Source organism: Marmota flaviventris, chromosome 11 (assembly GCF_047511675.1).
Source record: "Marmota flaviventris isolate mMarFla1 chromosome 11, mMarFla1.hap1, whole genome shotgun sequence".
NCBI classification, from domain to species: Eukaryota; Metazoa; Chordata; class Mammalia; order Rodentia; family Sciuridae; genus Marmota; species Marmota flaviventris.
This window is the reverse complement of record NC_092508.1, coordinates 44,120,976-44,141,307: the sequence shown is the minus strand read 5'-3', so window position 1 is coordinate 44,141,307 and position 20,332 is coordinate 44,120,976. Positions and strand designations below refer to the sequence as shown.

Here is a 20,332-nt window from a genome sequence, read left to right as displayed (position 1 = left end):
AGTGTCTACTTCTGAGGAGACAATAATAAACAGGACATGGTCCTTGCTCTCGAGGAGCATTGTGTCACTATAACCACTGCCTGCTGGATAAGAACCCTTCTTTCAAGACTTATCAAAATTCAACAATAGAAAAACTCAAGATGTTGTCTTTCCTCCTCCCCCCGTCTTAGAAAACCCAATAACACATCTTGTGACATGCACTGTCAATAGAAAAATTATGTGCAATAAGGGCTGATATAAAACTAGAATATTCAGTACATCTATTAACACAATTAAAACATTTTATCAAGTAGGTCTTGGGGTTGACTGAAGACGTATATAGGTATGCCCCTATTTTTTCTTTCACTATGTGAACTTAGAAAATGTTCAGGTTTTTCCATTAATAAATAAGGAAAAAGTCTAGAGTTAATCCTCAAAGAAAGAATCTGTTATAGTTAATTTTAAATGTCAACTTGACTGTCTCAAGGGATGACCAGATTTTGGATTAAACACTAATTCCTGGGAATGTCTGTGAGAATGTTTCTGGATGAGATGAGCATTTGAATTGGTGGACTGAGCAAAGCAGAAGACCCTTCCTAATATGAGTGGATAAATCCAATCCACTCAGAGACTGAAGAAAACAAAAAAGGTAGAGAAAGATGGGTTAGGCTTCTCTCTCTGCCTGATTCCTTATGCTGGGATATTAATCTTCTCAGGCTTTTTAAATTTAGACTCTTCTCCTCTCAGGCTTTCAAACTCTAGCACTGGCTCTCCTGGGTGTTCAGTTTGCAGACAACAAAATATGGAACTTCTCATCCTCCATAACTGCTTGAGCCCAATATCTTATAAAACTCTTTTTATATATTAATTATACAGATTACACACACACACACACACACACACAAACACCTATCTCCTTTTGGTCCTGTTTCTTTGAAGAATCCTAACACAGAATTCTAAACTTTGGAATTCATGTATATCTCGATCATTTTACTTTTTAAAATGCATTTAAAATAGTTCAATCCCCAGCACCATTAAGAAAAAGAATAATTACTTTTAACATACTATATTACAGACAAAATTTTTTAAAATCATCTGATCATCCCAATAGCTGCAAAAAAGTATTAATGATAAAATCCAACCTTTATTCAAACCAATAATCACCAAAAAACCTTTTAGGTGATTAAGACTAGAAAGAACTTCCTTATATTGATTTAAAGAAAAATTCCATAGAAAACCTATAGTAGTCAATGATTTTAATGTTCCTAAAGATTTTTTTTTCCCGAGATTGGGAATAAGACAAAGATGACTATCATCTCATCACTTCTACTGAACATTTTGCTAGAGGTGTTGAAGCAGTGTAGGAAGTTGGGGCAGTGTGTGGGGACAGGCAGTCAGAATAAGGAGAGAGTGACAGGAAGAGAAAAAAGAACCAAAGGAGGAGAAAGGGAAAAACGTGAAGAAGGAAAGTATATGTACAAATAATTCAAAGTAATCTGCAAACTATAAATGACTCAATGAGTCTAGACAAGTCACTGATATAAGGTCAACATACAAAATTCAATTTCAATTTTATGTCTACATATCAACAAATAAAAAATGAATTTTTAGAATGATACCATTTACATTGAAACCATTTAAATATCTAGGAATAAATTCACTGCATGATGCAAATGCAAGTCCTCTACAAAGAAAGTTACATCATCACTAAGAGAAATTAATGCACCTAAATACCACACCTTATCTGTGGAATTGAAGACTCAACATTCTGCTTTCCCCTTGGAAGTCTGGAATTTTGGTGTGTGCTAGGCACAGTGCCTACAGGTCTAGTCCCTAGGGAAAGCCTTGTACACCAAGTCTGTAAAGTACTTCACAAGACTTGTCTCAACCAGGTGCTAGAGGAATTATGTAAGTCCTGTGTCACTCCAGTGAAAGAGGACTCTTGGAAGCTTGCACCTGGTTTCTTCCAGATTTCACCCCATGTGCCTTTCCCTTTGCAGATTTTCCTTTGTATATTATCATAACATGAGTACAACTACACGGAAGTCTCCAGAATCCTTCTAGCAGATAGCCAAACTTGGGGGTATTCTTGGGGACTCTTGATATAGAAGACAATGACCTATATTGCCTTTTAGATTCCAATGTTCTTGAGGATCCTGAAGCCTTAGTAACACATCTATTAATATAAAAGCTTACAGAGATGGCCATGATTTCTTAAACAGAACATAAAAGAAAACCTATAGTAATCAACAATTTTAATGTTCTTAAAGATTTTTTTTCTTTTAAGAAATGTTCTTAAAGATTTTTATCTTTAAGGATAAGTTGGATTAATACTAAAATTAACAGTTTCTGTTCATCATATGGCACTATTTAAGAGAGAGAGAGGGTTGGGGTTATAGCTCAGTGGTAGAGCGCTTGCCTTGCATGTGTGAAGCGATGGGTTCGATCCTCAGCACCACATAAAAATAAGTAAAGTTATTGTATCCATCTACAGCTAAAAAAAAATTATAAGAAATAAAAAATAAAAGAGAGAGAGAGAGAAAAGGCAAGTCACAGAGAATGACTAAATGAAAAAGAAATAATGTCATGAGTTGATAAGGCTGTAGAACCAACCAATGCTCAAAAGTAAATGTATAATCATATTAGGAAATTATTTGACAGTAATAAAAATGTATGCATATTTGATGACTTTGCTACCAAAAGACATACAAAAATATTCACAGAAGCTGTTTATATTCTTATCTTTATATAGTGAATTAAAGTCCATTCACCAGAAATGTATGTTGAAATTATGTTCATTTTATTGACAGTATCTTCTAAAGAGCAAAAGTATTTAATTATATTAAAGATCATCTTACTAGGGGTGGGGATGTAACTCAGTGATAAAGCATTTGTCTAGATGTGTAAGGCCTTGAGTTCAATCTCCAGTACAGCTGGATTTTCTGATTAATATCAGAAAAAGAATGAACAGAAAAAATAAATAAGTTGGTAAGATGATCCATATATATATATATATATATATATATATATATATATATATATATATATATCTATCTATCTTGGCTAAGCCAAATTCACAACAGAATTCATTTCTGCTTTCTTTTTTAAGTGGTGAGCCATAGCATTTACATTCGGATATATAATCCATTTTGAAATGCATGTGGTCTAAGATAAGAGTCAAGTTCTTTTTTCCCTTGCATATGGATATCTAATCATTATAGAACCATTTGTTGAAAAGACCATCTTTCCCTCACTGAATTACCTGAGGACTTTAGAGTAGCCTTCGCTTTAGTGTTCAATCAGGTGTGAGCTGTCTGGCTGATAGGAAAGTGAATTCAACCCAGACCTGAATGAGCATTGTTCCTTATTCAGACCACTGCTTTCCTGTGACTCTTCCCTTGGTCTTGTGGAGTTTTACCTAAAACACATACAGATGAATATTCTGGAAATTCCTCCACAAAGAAAGCCAATAAAACCTTTTTTCCCTTCCCTCAGGGACATAGGTAGTTGTTTCATATATTTTGTCCAGTTTTCTACTTGTTTACAGCAAAAGAAAAGTTCCTTTCACAGTTAATTCTTCATGAATGAAAGCCTACCACTTTATGTTGAAACAGTATATTTTATGAATAATTCTCAAAGTTTATAAAAAGATGAATGAAACCTTCAGGTTGAATTTCTCTTTTTAGTATTTTGCTCTTTTTAAAAATCTATGTTTGGGCTATCACTCTTAGTTTTCCTATCCCTTCTCCTGTTTTTGGTGCATAAATCCTTTAGAGTCCTCTCATAGCCCTGTATGCCAACTTCTTTGGGAACAAAATTGTGTATCATTTACTATTCACAAAATGGGTATTTTTAAACAAATACATAATCTCACATTGCTAACTAGAAAGAAGAATCACAAGTTATCTTGTTTTTAAAATTTGTTCTAATTAGTTACACATGACAGCAGAATGCATTTCGATTCATTGCACACAAATGGAACATAACTTTTCATTTCTCTGGTTGTACATGATGTAGATTCACACCATATGTGAAGTTAAGAGCAACTTATATGCCCTCTCTCTAAGCCTTCACACAATAGGCCATCCCCTATCAACAACAGAGAATACAATTAAATGAGTCAAAGATAACTGGTTTCCTTGGCCATTCACTCAGGACCATCTTCCTGGATATAAACAGAACCTATTGTTCCCTGTTCTTGTTTCTCTGACTCTCTGGCCATGGACTTCATAGAGCCTAGCTCTCCTAAGGATTGGTTGTCCATTTAGATCTCCTTCCTTGGCTTAGTGTTCTTACCAAGGGCTTAAGGGTAGGAAGAAAAATTACGATTTTCTTCTTTGTGTGCTCCTTTGTTTACACTGCAAATGGATACTTGAAGAACCTTCTTTATTTTGGAGAGCCTGGTAGTCTCATCATCAGAAATGGGAGATTCAAAAAGAAGAGGGAGTTTTGAGCTGGGGATTTAGCTCAGTGGTAGAGTGCTTGGCCAAAAGAGGTGGGAGGGTGGGGCAAGGAGCCCTTTCAATAAGTCAACACAAAAAAACTCTGAAAACACAATTTAAAAATTGGCAGAAGACTTGAAATTTATCCAAAGAAAACATATATTTGTATATCAACAAATATATGGAAAGACATTTAAGAACACTAATCATTAGGAAAATTCAAATCAAAACTACAATGAGTGGGCTGGGGTTGTGTGTGGCTCAGCAGTAGAGCACTCGCCTAGCACGCGTAAGGCCCTGGGTTCGATCCTCAGCACCACATATAAATAAATAAAATAAAGGGTATTGTATCCAATTACAACTTAAAAGAAAAAAACTACAATGAGCTATCATCTCATAAATATTAACATTGGTAGCCATTGGGATGTCAAAAATAACAAGTGTTGGTGAGGATCTGGAGAAAATGGAGCCCTTATACTGTTGGTAGCAACATAAAATGAAACAGCTATATGGAAAATAGTACAGTTACTCCCTGAAACATTAAAAACAGAATTACCCTATAATCCATATGGGTACATATCCAAAAGATTAAAAACATGGCCTCAAAGAGAGACACCCATGTTCACAAGAGTATTGTTCACAATAGCCAAAAAATGTAAACAAAATGTAATATAACCATGCAATGCAGTGATATTCAGCCTTCAAAAAGAAGGAAATTCTGGCTGGCACCTGTCACTATATGGATAAAGCTTGAGGACAAAATTCCAAGTGATAAGGAATTCCAAAGGAAAAGTTCTATGTGATTTCAATTACATGAGCACTAAAATTCACAGAAGTTCAAAGTAGAGTAGGATTATTGCCAGCAACCACAGGGACAGTGAAAGTCAGAGTTGTTTAATTTATCTAATAGAGTTTCAGTGGAGGCATGCCTGACCTCAGCCCCTAAAGACCCAATCGTCTCACCTGACCTTGGGACACTGCCCCCCTTCATTGTATGGGAGGCAGAATTTTTTGTTCCCCAATAAAAGTGCACTCCCTAGCGTGTTCTCTCTCTCTTGCTAGCCTCTTCAGTAAACCTCGCTACTTTAATGGGTAGCTAGAGGCTAGCGGTCCTGGAGCTGGTTTAAAGGTAATTAGAGTCTGTCTCTTTAATTCAAACTCCCTTAGGATTTCTCACATAGCCGAACCTTCACATATAAAGTCTGTGTTGGCTGCAGGCTAAACTCAGTTGTGTACACATTTATATAAAAATAGCTTTTCTTCTATTATCAGTTATTCTATAGAAAAATCAGAGTCCTTAACTCAGAAATACTACTTAAGACTTAGCTATTATAAATAAATATAATCTCTTACTAGTTTAAATAGGATCACATTTCCATTAAACCTCTTGCTTAAAAAATACTTCATATTAAACAGAATTCATCAATTAATATCATAATTTCAAAATATCATCAGGTGACTATTTATTTTGGAGAGCCTGGTAGTCTCATCATCAGAAATGGGATAAAAATCTTTATGATAAAAATCTTCCTAAAAACTCCCATAGGACAAGGGGGACTTCTTGGAAATGAAACAGGGTTACAAAAATCCCTATCTGTTACATTCAAAGGATATAATCCCAGCTTGACTTTGCCCTCAAGAGCAGGCCAATGTTTACTAGAACTGCTTCCCAGGCCTTAGGTTACGACCACCACAGACCACTGACACCCCTCAGAGAGACTTCCGCACTCTAAGACTTCACCATATCAGAGAAGAAAGAATCCATAGATTACCTTCAACTGCTCCAGGGCAAAAGGTGAACCATCTTGCTGTAAATTTTCAATGATCTGTTCCACAGTGTTGGCTGAAAAACATCTAAAAAAAGGAAACATATTTTCACCAATATATATGCAAGTGATTTCCCATTTCCAGAATAACCAAGAATCTGAAAACAAGCTTCCCCCAGACCCATTGCAATAATGAAGAGTTTCTTAACCTATTTTATAGGATAACGAAACAGAATTATTACTCCCCTGGGTAAGGGTTTCACAGTCTACCATCATTAGTGCAAAACAAAACCTAAATCTTCTCTTTTCATTTGCTTTCTTACATCCATAGTACTTATATGTAAATAAATATTTCAACTAAAGAAAACCTGAAGCTTGTAAAATGAAGAGATGGATTTATTATTTTCCAATAGTTTTCTTCTTATTTCCTTAGGCCAGTCTGTCAATTTCTCAAATCTTTCAGACAGATTTCTCCTATAAAACCTTTTGCTGGATGCTTTAATAAGACCTTCAAAGAAGATGATTTTACAAAGATAAAAGATAAGTTAGTTCAATTATTATTTTCTAGCCTTTCTTCCCCAGTTTTTTTAAAAAAGGACTTTGAATTAAACTAAATTAGCATGGAAGATTAGTTAAAGATAAATGATTATTTCCCTCTAAAAGAGATGGGCAAGAAGTTACTTTCAAATTTAAGTGAAAATAAAAGTACACATCACGCTATATGATCATAGAATTAAGTATATTGCCAAATACAACATAATTACAATGTTAGAAAATTCAATTTAATAGTTTTCCCAAAGGAATAAATATAATTAAGATGTCTTTTAAAGTACCTGTTTATTTTGTCCAGGTGTTCCTCAAGAATAAAAGACTTGTCTTGATCAATCTTGGACTGTTTGAAAAGAAATAATTTGAATTCAAAATTTTTTTAAATCCATAAAAATTACATTTTAATGATATATTTGTGACAAATAATTACGTTCAGTCAAATTATATCTAACAATCTCAAATACCTACCATTATGTGCTCAAAATGCAGATGGTATGTTGCCGCAGTCTGGCTGGGCACAAATCATGAGCCACTCAAGCAGGAACAAACTTTATTTCTGAACTCCACCAGCACACTCCACACACACTCCCGGGGGAATTCTCCCAAACGCCACCCACACGGCTCATTTAAATGTATCTGTGAGTTTAAGGATTTCAAGGGATCTGAGAGATCATCCTGCCAACTTTCTATCCGATCTGGAAATTCCTACTATATTACTGGTGTCCCTGCAGCTCTGACCTCCAGAAAAAGAAAACAGTACTTATAAATTTGGTACTTTGGGTGGTTCTCACATATGTTCATTAAATTTCAATAGTTACTATTAAATAGATTCCTCTAAATTCAAAGTATTTTTACATTCATGTACTTTTACCTAACTTATTTTCTTAGTTTCAAATCAATTTGGTCAAAATTCTGTCAACATTCTCACCTAAATCACTGACAAAAGTACTGAATAAATCCAAGATGACTTTCCTACAGACTAATACTTACACATTTAACAGAACTCTTTGGTAAGGCTTTTCAATCTCCACATATCATAATCCAATTCATGTTTACCCAATTTGATAAAGTGAAAGACTGTTAAGTGCTCTGACAAAAATGGATAGAATCCTCATAAGCTCTATAATCACATTATTACATCAAATACTCAGTGACCCTGTCAATCTGCACTTGAGTTCTTTATTTCTCGGTTACTTTTTGTACAGTTTCTCTCAATATTTCATCCTTTGTCTTTTCTGTAATAAATTCCTAATAGTTACACATTGGCCTTCGCTTCTCTTTCTTTTCCACTCATTATCCTTTTCTTCCTCTTATCCTGGAGTTTTCTTCAATGTCAATTTTAATCTATCTGTTGTAGGGTTTTTCCATTTTTGCTATTGTATTTAAATTTCTTACTCTTGCCCTAGCAATACTTCTTTTTCTGTGAAGATCTGAAGTTAGGAAACTTTATATGTATATGTTGGTTCTCTAAGCCAACTGCTGCTATGGGTCTTCCCATTTAGTTACATTCCACCTCTTAAGAATACAGGAGGATCTCAACCACATCTGTCCTCGGAGTAAGATTCTACTCTGCTGCCATGCTATGTGAAGACAGTTGCTCTGGGTTATACAGAAGGAAGACTTCTAGAGTTCTGCTTTTAAAAACTTACAATTTAGCTGGGCATGGTGGTATATGCCTGTAACTCCAGCTCCTGGGAGTTGAGGCAGGAGAATTGGTAGTTTAAGCCCAGAGCCTGGGCAATATAGTGAAACATTTTATCTCAAAAACGAAATAACAACAAAAACAAACAAACAAAAAAACTTCTTGCTTTTCTTCCCCACTCCAGGCTTTAATCTAATTTCTCTTTTCGGTGCTGGGGATTGAATTCAGGACCTTGAGCATGTTAAGCAAAAACTTTTCCACTGAGTCATAGCCCTAGCCCTATAACCCAGTTTTCAGAGGGCCCTGATTCCTTGGAAAGGGTCTATACCAGGAATCAGCTGATTTCTTATTGTCTTTCCCACATTGAAGGATGATTTTAGCATTCTCAGGTATAACTACCTGCGCCTGCTGATTTCAAGCTCCCAAAATGTTGGGCCGGGGGTGTAGCTCAGTGGTAGAATATTTGCCTCACATGTGTATGGCCCTGGGTTCAATTCCCACCAACACACACACACACACACACACACCAAAAAAAAAAATCCTAGAATTCAAGCTCCTAGTACGTTGACATGTCTTCCATTGTCTCCTCTTCTGTTCTATTTGACTTTGTGGTTTTATGCCTTTTTTATTCCCCAATTATAATTTTAGTGGTTTTTTGGAAGAAGTATGTATTCAATAAGATGTGTAATTAGAGTTGCATAGTGCTTTTATACTTGGCTTTTACAAGAAAAATCAAGTTAGATAACTTAAGAATTAAACCGAACACTGCAATATATTATTATAGATAGATATTTAGCAGCTCCATACAACAGTGTGAACACTGAATCTCCATTACAGAAATGCCACACTGTGTTGTGAAAAGCCCTCGGAAGACATTGTGCTGAGGTTCTCCAGCGGTGAGGAGAGGAGCTGTGCACAGTAAGAAGTCATCTTATCAGATGACTACTCTAACAACAAAGCACTGGTCCTCTCCCCAAGCTTTAAAGTAAAACAATCCCCAGTATATTTATTTACATCCACAAACTATACTATTTACCAACTGATAAGTTTTTAATCACTTCACTTTCCCCATAAATTAAAACCTAGGGTAAAAGCATTGAGAAGATCACCTGTGTATGGTAGGTTTCTAAGACATCTGCGACATTTTCCTTTGAAGGAGATTTCAATGCTACCAAATCTTCCTCTAACATGCTCACCTACGGGGGAAATAAAAAGATAAACATTTGAAACCCATAGAAACAGAAAGGTTTTTTTAAAATTAACTTTCATTTTTTTAAAAATCTCTCTTTGTTAGAATCTTATCTTAAAATGCTCTCTTAAACTGAGTCATTCCCACACAGCAAATGTTGCCTTAGCAGGAACAGATAAGAGATGGAAGATACTAAGGAGCACTTGAAATGTGGCGCAAGTTGAGTATCCCTAATCCAAAATCCAAAACACTTCTAGTCCCAAGCATTTCAGATAAAAGATACTCAACCTGTATTGTAATCAAAGATTTGATTTATAAATTTTATTTTAAATTAATTCTAAGTAAAATTAACACACTTAACTAGGGGCTACTGTCATCACTGCCACTTCTCCATCTAGTCATTCACATATCTATTCTACAACTAAATGAGACTTTTCTCTATTTCCAAAACATAGCTAATGTTTTCCTGGCCATGAGGTTGATTTATTTTATTTATGTTTATCTACTCTATTTGCCTTTTTCTGATGATATTCACGGGAAGGTCATCTAATCCTTTCTTACAGGTATGCTCTTTCTTTCAACATTTTGAGTACTTTCTTAGCATGTATCCTGTTTTTATACGTGTCATGCTTTATACTGCCAGATGAGACGTGTTTATCTACCTTTTGTACCCACTTCTAAACCCATCTTCAATGGGTATTACTCATTTCTGTATTTCCTATAGGTCCTAAGAATGGCTGTTTATCTGCTACAGGTATTATTATTAGGCAAGTTGACAGAGAAAAGCACTGCACATCAGTTTTCCCTCTTTTATCCTTAGCTAAGTTCTACTATAATCAAGAATGTCCTTCCAGAGTGGACAATGGAATGCCCATGGCTCAAGGGAAGGATGAAACAGCTGCTTACTCAATGTGACTGAAGATACCCACAATAGGAAGATCTGCAACTTCAACCAGATGAGATGGAAGGCCCTCATAACAGTGTACAGGAACAACCTTCAATTTCTCACACTTCACATACCTCATAGGATCCATAATGGACCAAGATCAAGGTTTACTAACATAAAAAATGGCACAGCCAATTTATAAAGTTAATAAAGGGAATTCTATTAGCAAGCAAATGATACATTTTTATGCTATCCAACTGGTTTATGTTAATGGCTGGTAGGTCAGAGAGGATGCATGACATTAAAGAATTATATTTTTAACAGTCCTTAAGCATTTGTAAAATAATCCAATAATTAATGCAATCTCTGGTATCAGTGCCCCAAATAGAATGTTATAAAGTAGACACATGGGTACAAGTGGGACATCCTGTGTAACACAAGAAATTCTCAGTGAAAATTCTGGTTAACTCTTAAAAAAAATAAATAAATACACAGAGAAAATTGTGTTAAAATACTAACAGTTAAAATCTGAATGCTTACTGTATGTCAGTTATACAGCTAAGCATGAAACACAAATTTTCTAATTTAACTTTTATAATATTCCTTCCTCTAACTCCAAACACCTTTTCCTCAAGATCAGATATTCATTGAAGACCACATGCTTCCTGAGAAGTGGACTTCACTCTCTGGTTCCAAAGATGAAGTGCATTATCCAGAACCTATGGGGCAGTCAGTGTATTCCACCCACCCATATGGTTCAAATATATATAATATAAGTCAGGGTGAACTAAGCAAGGTAAAGTAGAATAAATCACAGGCCTTTTATTGAGAATTCTGGGACAAAATCACCTCAAATTAATTTGTTTAGGTTTGTTACATGTAACACAAAGAGTTTTGATTATTATGGAAATATTATCATCTCCCTTTTGCAGACGGAAAACCAGGAAACCAGAGAGGCTAAATTCAAGGTAGGTTTTAAACTCAGTCTATTTGTATACTCTTTGCTACTATGCTATGCTATCCTAAGAAAATTGGCCATACTACTAGAAAAAAAAAAAAAATGAAGATAAGTAACATGTATTCCTTGTACAAGACAGATATGTTTAAGAAAAGTCAAGACCAAGGGCTGGGGATGTAGCTCAGTGGTAGAGCAGTTGACTGGCATGTGTGAGGCCCTAGGTTCAATTCCCAATACACAATAAATAAATAGATAGAAGTCAAGATGATATTTTACAAATGCAATTATTTTAAATGCACTAGGGAAACTTACCACAACAGACTCTTTCAGAAATGTCTTCATAAAAGCCTATCTTTAAATTTAGATATCATATAATTAGATTTTCTTAACATAGGTTTTTTTTAACATTCTATTTATTCATTAAAAAATATTCACTAAAGATGCCAGGCAAAACAGCCCTGAATCCAAGTATTATCATCTCCATTTTGCATGAGGAAACAGAATTGGAAACCTTAAGCACCTTCTCCAAGGTTGATGTTATGGTTTAGATATGAGGTATCTCCAAAAGCTAAGACAATTCAAGAATGTTCAGAGGTGAAATATTTAGATTATGAGAGTTAATCTTATGGAGTAACTGTAGGGAGTTGGGGTATGGCTGGAGGAGGTAGGTCATTGGAGGTGTGCCTTTGGGGTTGTCCCTGGTGAGCAAAGACTTCTCTTTGCTTCCTGGTTGCCATGTCTTGAGCTGCTTTCCTCTGCCATGCCCTTCTGCCACAATGTTCTGCCACTTCAGATCCAGAGGAATGGAATTGGCTGACTATAGATGGAACTCCTGAAACTGTGAGCCAAAATAAACCTTTCATTCTCTAAGTTCTTTTCAGGTCCTTTGGTCACAACAAAAAATCTAACTGAAACAGTTGCACAGCTAAAAGCAATAAATCAAAATTCACACCCATGTCTACCAAAAACCTGTTATTTCAACCATTTATAGTACCTCCACATTCCATGTCAACATCCAATTACCTTTTCAGAATCTACAAAGTGTGTAGCAATTCCTACTCTGTACACATCTCTTCCTTTTAGTCTGAATCCTGTCAATGCCAGAAAGTAACCCAGTTTTCCTTGAAGTCTTGGCAAGAAATAACCTCCACCCACATCAGGGAACAGTCCTGGAATTAAACATAATAAAGAGAAATAACAATGACTCAAATAAGAAATGAATAAAACCTCCTTCCTTTAAGTCACATAGCCATTTCTCTGGAGTATAAATCTACACTACAAATATTATTAAACTAAATACTAAATTTAACCAATGTCACAAAGAACTTACTACAAGTTGTGATGATTGGGGTATTTTCAAAATCTTCATGTCTCATTTCTATAGAAGGCAGAAAGTATCGGATGATACTTGTTTTGTGTACTTGAAGTACTCAATAATTCTACCTAAATTTTCCTGTCATCAATTTACTTTTCTAAGAATCTCTGAAATAGATAAAAATTGGAAAAAATATTCTTTCCAAATGATAAACATAGGGGAAAAATACATAATACAAGGGTTATTATGGGAAAATTAATCACAAACATTTAAATCATCTCTGAAACTTAATCAATTATCTAATATTCTAGATATTTAAAGACTAGTGCAATACCATTCATTCTATTAAACCATCAGTATGTAATTGATACTAATCACATGCATTTACTCTTTCCTTAGCCATCAGTATTTTTAAAATTCCCCTCTCTACTTACAACAATTGGAAGTAGTATCTATACAGTTAGTTACCAGTATACTATTTTTCGGTGTTTAAGAACTTCTTTAAACAACAGTGATGCCCTAGCTGTTTAACTCATACAGCTATTTTGAGGTTACTTAACGTAATGAAGTTGAGATAAAAACAAAACCTCAAAAATTCTTTCTAGTTCTACTTAACAAAGATTCTTATAATTAAGAGAATAAGCAGCATGCTACTGTACATAAAAATAAACTGAACTCCTGACCTTCCCCACTCCTGTCATTACCCACCTCAGTAAAGGAAACAACCATCCACCTTGACACCTTCTCTTAGCCAGGGTGATCTTTTTAAAACTCGAATTTTGATCAGAGTATTGCACTCCTTAAAACCCTCTCACAGTTTCCTGATTGTCTTGGATAAGAACAATCATCTTTATCAAAATCCTTCAGGGCCCTTGACCACTTTCTGTATCTCTTACTAGCCACTAAACTCCAGCCACTGTGGCCTTCTTACATTTGCCCAACATTCTGCTCCTCTTCTTGCCCAGAGACTCAATGGTATTCTGCCCAAGTGAAAGCACCCTCCCATCCTTAAACACATTCTTCCCTCCAGGATAATACACATACACACACATTCTCCCACTGGCTGTATCTTTCCAGTCTCCCTTGCTGGCTCTACTTCCTCTGCTTGACCTCTAAGTATTGCAAAGCCTGGACCTGAAACTAGGCTACCTCCTCCTTACACAAGAATCAGAGCTCCAGAGTTCTGTCTGCAACTCTCTCCTCTGTGGTCCTCTCTTCTGGGAATTCTAGATGCCTTGGTCTCCTTGGCCTCTTAGCTTAACTTTCCCAAATGAAGGACCACACCAAGGTTGGAAACTCAAGGTATAAACCTGGAGTTACTGTGAGGTTTCTCTTGCTTGCTTTCCTTTATAAAGTTGTTCATAATATTTCCAACCTTTCTTTGTTATATCTCACACAAGATTCCATTACTTCATTCCTTCAACAACAGTATAAGCTTAAGTGTTTCAAAGGAAGATGATTCTGAAAGTAATCATGAAAAAATGATTTTTTACCTATTGCTGTTTCTGGCATTGAAAAAACAGACTTCTCAGTAGCCACTCGGAATTGTCCATGAACTGAGATACCAACTCCCTAGGGAAATAAGAAAAAATTTTTGGTTAAAAAACACCGTAAAAATTGAAAGCATAAAAACAAATAATACAAAGCAAGTAAATTATATTCATAGGAATTTGTTCCAGAAAATGGGTTGGAGAGAAGACCCAAACCACACAATTTCAGATGAACTTACCAGACCAAAAAAAAGGGAATCCCTGAAATCTGAAACTAATTTGTTTTAACGTAGATGTTTTCAATCAGTAGTGTTTCATGTTCTCTTCCCCACTTCCCTCTCATTTCAAAACAAATGTGGCAAAGATGTAGGAATACTGACTTTTCTCAGAACCACCAAGTGTTGCTTGTGAGTGGCACCATAATTCAAAAAGCACAACCAAGCTATTCTATCAAATTTCAATGATTTTAAAAAGAATATTTAACACATTCTACTTACTTATTTCATCAAATAAAATGAGCAACATCATTTTTCTCAGATAAACATTTAATGAGGACCAATTCAGATCTCAGATTTTTCAACCCAGACTCTCAAAGCCAGGAGATCCTGGAACAACATATACCAACCTCTAAAAGATAATGGATGCTAACCAAGAATCTTATATCCAGCAAAATTAAGCTTCAAATTTGGTGATGAAATAAAAACGTTCCATGATAAACAAAATTTAAAAGAAATTACAGCAAGAAAGCCTGCACTACAGAAGATTCTTGGCAAAATATTCCACGAGAAGGAAATGAAAAACAATAATGAAAATCTGCAAAGGCAAGAACTACAATAAAAGAAAAGCCAACCAAAAGAGAAACCAAGTCAAGCTAAATATCAAAAATAAACAAAATGACCGGTAATATAAATCATATCTCAATAATAACCCTAAATGTTAATGGCTTAAACTCCCCAATCAAAAGACATAGGCTGGTAGATTGGATTAAAAAAAAAAAAAGACCCAACAATATGTTGCCTTCAGGAGACTCATCTCATAGGAAAAGACACCCACAGACTAAAGGTAAAAGGTTGGGATAAAATATACCATTCACATGGTCTACGTAAGCAAGCAGGGGTTTCCATCTTCATATAAAATAGACTTCAAGCCAAAGTTAATCAAAAGGGATAAAGATGGTCATTTCATACTGCTTGAGGGAACCATACATCAACAAGACATAACAGTTATAAATATATATGCCCTAAACAATGAACACCTATGTTCATCAATCAAACTCTTTTCAAGTTCAAGAGTCAAATAGATCACAACACAATAACTCTGGGAGACTTTAACACACCTCTTTCACCAATAGATAGTCTTCCAAACAAAAGCTAAACAAAGAAACTACAAAATTCAACAATATAATCAATAACTTAGACTTAACTGACATACATAGAGCATATTATCCATCAACGAGCAAATACACTTTCTTCTCAGCAGCTATGGATCCTTCTCTAAAACAGACCATATGGTATGCCACAAAGCAAATCTTAGTAAATACAAAAAAGTAGAGATACTACCCTGCATTCTATCAGACAATAATGGAATTAAATTAGAAATCAATGATAAAATAAAAAATAACTACTCCAACACCAGGAGACTAAAGAATATGATATTGAATGAACAATGGGTTACAACAGATATCAAGGAGAAGATTTAAAAAAATTTTAGAGGTAAATGAGAACACTGATACAACATATCAAAATCTCTGGGACACTATGAAAGCAGTTCTAGGAGGAAAGTTCATTGCATAAAGTTCATTCCTTAAAAGCAGAAAAAGTCACCAAATAAATGACCTAACATTACATCTGAAAGCCCTAGAAAGAGAAGAAGAAATCAACCCCAAAAGCAGTAGGAGACAGAAAATAATTAAAATCAGAGCTGAAATCAATGAAATTGAAACAAAAGAAACAATTTTTAAAAATTGACAAAACACAAGTTGGTTCTTTTAAAAAATAAGTAAAATTGATAAAACATTAGCCATGCTAACAAAGAGAAGGAGAGAGAAAACTCAAATTACTAACATCCGTGATGAAAAAAGGAAATATTACAATGGCCACTACAGAAATAAAGAAGATAATTAGAAATTATTTCGAAAATTTGTACTCCAATAAAATAGAAAATATCGAAGGCATCAACAAATTTCTAGAGGCATATGATATACCCAAACTCCATGATATACACAATTTAAACAGATCAATTTCAAGTAAGGAAATAGAGGATGCCATCAGAAGCCTACCAACCAAGAAAAGCCCAGGACCAGATGGATACAAAAGTGAGTTCTACAAGACCTTTAAAGAAGAACTAATACCAATACTTCTCAAACTATTTCATGAAATAAAAAAAGAGGGAACACTTCCAAACATATTCTATGAGGCCAAAATATCATCCTGATTGCAAAACCAGAAAAAGACATCAAAGAAAGAAAACTTCAGACCAATCTCTCTAATGAATATAGATGCAAAAATTCTCAATAAAATTCTGGCAAATCGAATACACACACACACACACACACACAAAAAAAAACCTATTGCATCATGATCAAGTAGGATTCATCGCAGGAATGCAAGGTTGGTTAAACATATAGAAATCAATAAATGCAATCCATCACATCAATAGACTCAAAGATAAGAAATCATATGATCATCTTAATAGACACTGAGAAAGCATTTGATAAAATACAGCATCCCTTCATGTTCAAAACGCTAGAAAAACTAGGGATAACAGGAACATACCTCAACATTGTAAAGGCTATCTATGCTAAGCCCCAGGCCAACATCATTCTAAATGGAGAAAAATTGAAAGCATTCCCTCTAAAAACTGGAACAAGACAGGATGCCCTCTGTAACCACTTCTATTTAACATAGTTCTTGAAACACTGGCCAGAGCAATTAAACAGATGAAAGAAATTAAAGGAATACGGATAGGAAAAGAAGAACTCAAATTACCACTATTTGTAGTCAATATGATTCTATATCTAGAAGACCCAAAACATTCCACCAGAAATCTACTAGAACTAATAAATGAATTCAGCAAAGTAGCTGAATATAAAATCAACACCCATAAATCAAAGGTTTTTCTGTGCATCAGGGACAAATCCACTGAAAGTGAAATGAGGAAAACCACCTCAGTTACAATAGCCTCAAAAAAATAAAATAAAATACTTGGAAATAAACTTAACAAAAGAGGTGAAAGACCTCTGCAATGAAAACTACAACACGCTAAAGAAAGAAATTAAAGAAGACTTTAGAAGATGGAAAGATCTATCTTGTTAGGCAGAATTAATAGTCAAAATGGCCATACTACCAAAAGCACTATAGAGATTCAATGTAACCCCAATCAAAATCCCAATGACATTCTTCATAGAAATAGATAGAGCAATCATGAAATTCATCTGGAAAAATAAGAGACCCAGAATAGCCAAAGCAATTCTTAGCCAGAAGAGGGTAGCCGGTGGCATTACTATTCCAGACCTTTATTACAGAGCAATAGTAACAAAAACAGCATGGTATTGGCACCAAAATAGACCTGTAGACCAATGGTACAGAGTAGAGGATACAGAGTCTAACCCACCTAACTACAGTTATCTTATATTAGACAAAGGTGCCAAAAACAAACATTGGAGAAAAGATAGCCTCTTCAACAAATGGTGCTGGGAAAATTGGAAATCCACATGTAACAAAATGAAATTAAACCCCTATCTCTCACCATGCACAAAATTAAACTCAAAGTGGATCAAGGACCTAGGAATTAAACCAGAGACCTTGCGCCTAATGGAAGAAAAAGTAGGCCAAAATCTCCATCATGTCAAATTAGGCCCCAACTTTCTTAATAAGACTCCTATACTGCAAGAATTTAAACCAAGAATTAATAAATGGGATGAATTCAAATTAAAAAGCTTCTGCTCAGCAAAAAAATTAAAAAAAAAAAACAATCAGTGAGGTGAACAGAGAGCCTACAGAATGGGAGCAAATCTTTACCACAATCACAGCAGATAGAGCACTAATCTTTAGGATATATAAAGAACCCAAAAATCTTAACACCAAAAAAGCAAATAACACAATCAATAACTTGACCAAGAAACTGAACCAACACTTATCAGAAGAAGATGTACAATCAATCAACAAACATGAAAAAATGTTAAACATCCTAGCAATTAGAGAAATGCAAATCAAAACTACTCTAAGATTTTGTCTCACTTCAGTCAGAATGGTAGCTATCAAGAATACAAACAACAATAAGTGTTGGCGAGGATATGGGGGAAAAGGCACACTCATACATTGCTGGTGGGACTGCCAATTGGTGCAGCCAATCTGGAAAGCAATATGGAGATTCCTTGGAAAACTTGGAATGGAAACACCATTTGATCCAGCTATCCCACTCCTTGGTTTATACCTAAAGGACTTAAAAAACTTAAATACTTGGGCGGGGAACGTGGCTCAAGCAGTAGCGTGCTCGCCTGGCATTCACAGGGTGCTGGGTTTGATCCTCAGCACCACATAAAAAATAAAATAAAGATGTTGTGTCCACCAAAAACTAAAAAATAAATATTAAAAAATTCATATTCTCTCTTTCTCCCCCCCCCCCCCTTTAAAAAAAACAGCATACTAGGGCTGGGGTTTTGGCTCAGTGGTAGTGCGCTTGCCTAGCATGCATGATGCACCAGGTTTCATTCTCAGCACCACATACAAATAAATAAAATAAGGTCCATCAACAACTAAAAACTATTAAAAAAAATACCCAGCATACTACAGGGAAACAGCCATATGGATGTTTATAGCAGCACAATTCACAATAGCTAAATTATGGAACCAACCTAGATGCCCTTCAATAGATGAATGAATAGGGAAACTTTGGTAAATATACACAATGGAATGGAACATTACTCAGCATTAAAAGAGAATAAAATCATGGCATTTGCAGGTAAATGGATAAAGTCGGAGAATATAATGCTAAGTGAAACAAGCCAATCCCAAAAAACTAAACGCTGAATGTTTTCTTTGATATGAGGATGCTGACTCATAATGGTGATGGGGGCAGGGGAGCATGGGAGGAATAGAAGAACTTTAGACAGGGCAAAGGGGAGGGAGGGGAAAGGAGCAGTCAAAGGGTAGGGATGATGGTGGAATGAGTTAGACATCATTACCCTAAGTACATGTATGAAGACACAAATGGTATGAAAATACTTTATGTACAATCAGTTACTTGAAAAATTGTGCTCTATATGTGTAATATGAATTGAACTACATTCTGCCATCATGTATAGCAAATTAGAACAATTAAAAAAAAACATTTAATGACGCCAATTACAAAACTCTTAAAAATTTATTACTGAAAGATTCTACTGAAAGTCTATTTCAAACCTACTGAATGTCACAGAAAAAAGCAATATGACAGATATTTGAATACCAAGCATATTTGAAACATAAGTACACATGATAACAAAGCATCCAAGTTTATGTTAGTTCCCATCATGGTAATTTCCTGTGGTACATACACTCTTTTCACATTATTTAGAACTTCTTTTATTGTTATACTTCTCAATTCTTTTTAATCAGTGTATCTTTGAAAATTGAAAGGGACTCATTTCTTTGATTCTTTTAATTTTTCATCAAAATTTTCTTATCTCCTTTGTTTTCAAATTCAGTTCAGCCATTTGTAAGTTCTTAAAAACTTTCTTTCATTACAAAATACTTAGAAACACACACAATTTCTTATAAACTTCATGTACCATATTCCAAGCTTAAAATTGAATAGATCATGTCTGTAAATATGGAAATGAATAAAATTCTTTATTTGCTACCTACAACGACCTTGGCTGTAAACATTTCTAGGTTATATCCATAATTTAGATTATAATTGTGATTATTTATATTATAGGTCTGCATTAGGACATAGTCAACTGACAAGATAAGCCCATATTAGATTGTATATACTTCAAAACTATAATAAAATCTTACGATTCTGGTAAAAAAATTAGTTACATTAATAATCTCCTTTACTATTTTAAGGGCCTTTGCCTTATATTCTATTGTCTACTTTTATCATATTATAACTGAAATTTTATACCTATTGAG

The 20,332-nt window shown here is 34.8% G+C and overlaps 1 protein-coding gene across 1 annotated transcript in view; it reads right to left on the bottom strand.

Moving 5' to 3' along the window:
* Nucleotides 1–20,332, bottom strand: part of Hibch (3-hydroxyisobutyryl-CoA hydrolase) — a 77,868-nt gene that overhangs the window by 8,945 nt on the left and 48,591 nt on the right. The window contains exons 7-11 of the mRNA XM_027924974.2: nucleotides 14,220–14,298; nucleotides 12,435–12,580; nucleotides 9,488–9,574; nucleotides 7,021–7,079; nucleotides 6,194–6,275 (exon numbers count right to left, since the gene is read on the bottom strand). Coding sequence (XP_027780775.1) covers nucleotides 6,194–6,275; nucleotides 7,021–7,079; nucleotides 9,488–9,574; nucleotides 12,435–12,580; nucleotides 14,220–14,298 — 453 coding nt within the window. The remainder of the gene's footprint in view (nucleotides 1–6,193; nucleotides 6,276–7,020; nucleotides 7,080–9,487; nucleotides 9,575–12,434; nucleotides 12,581–14,219; nucleotides 14,299–20,332) is intronic.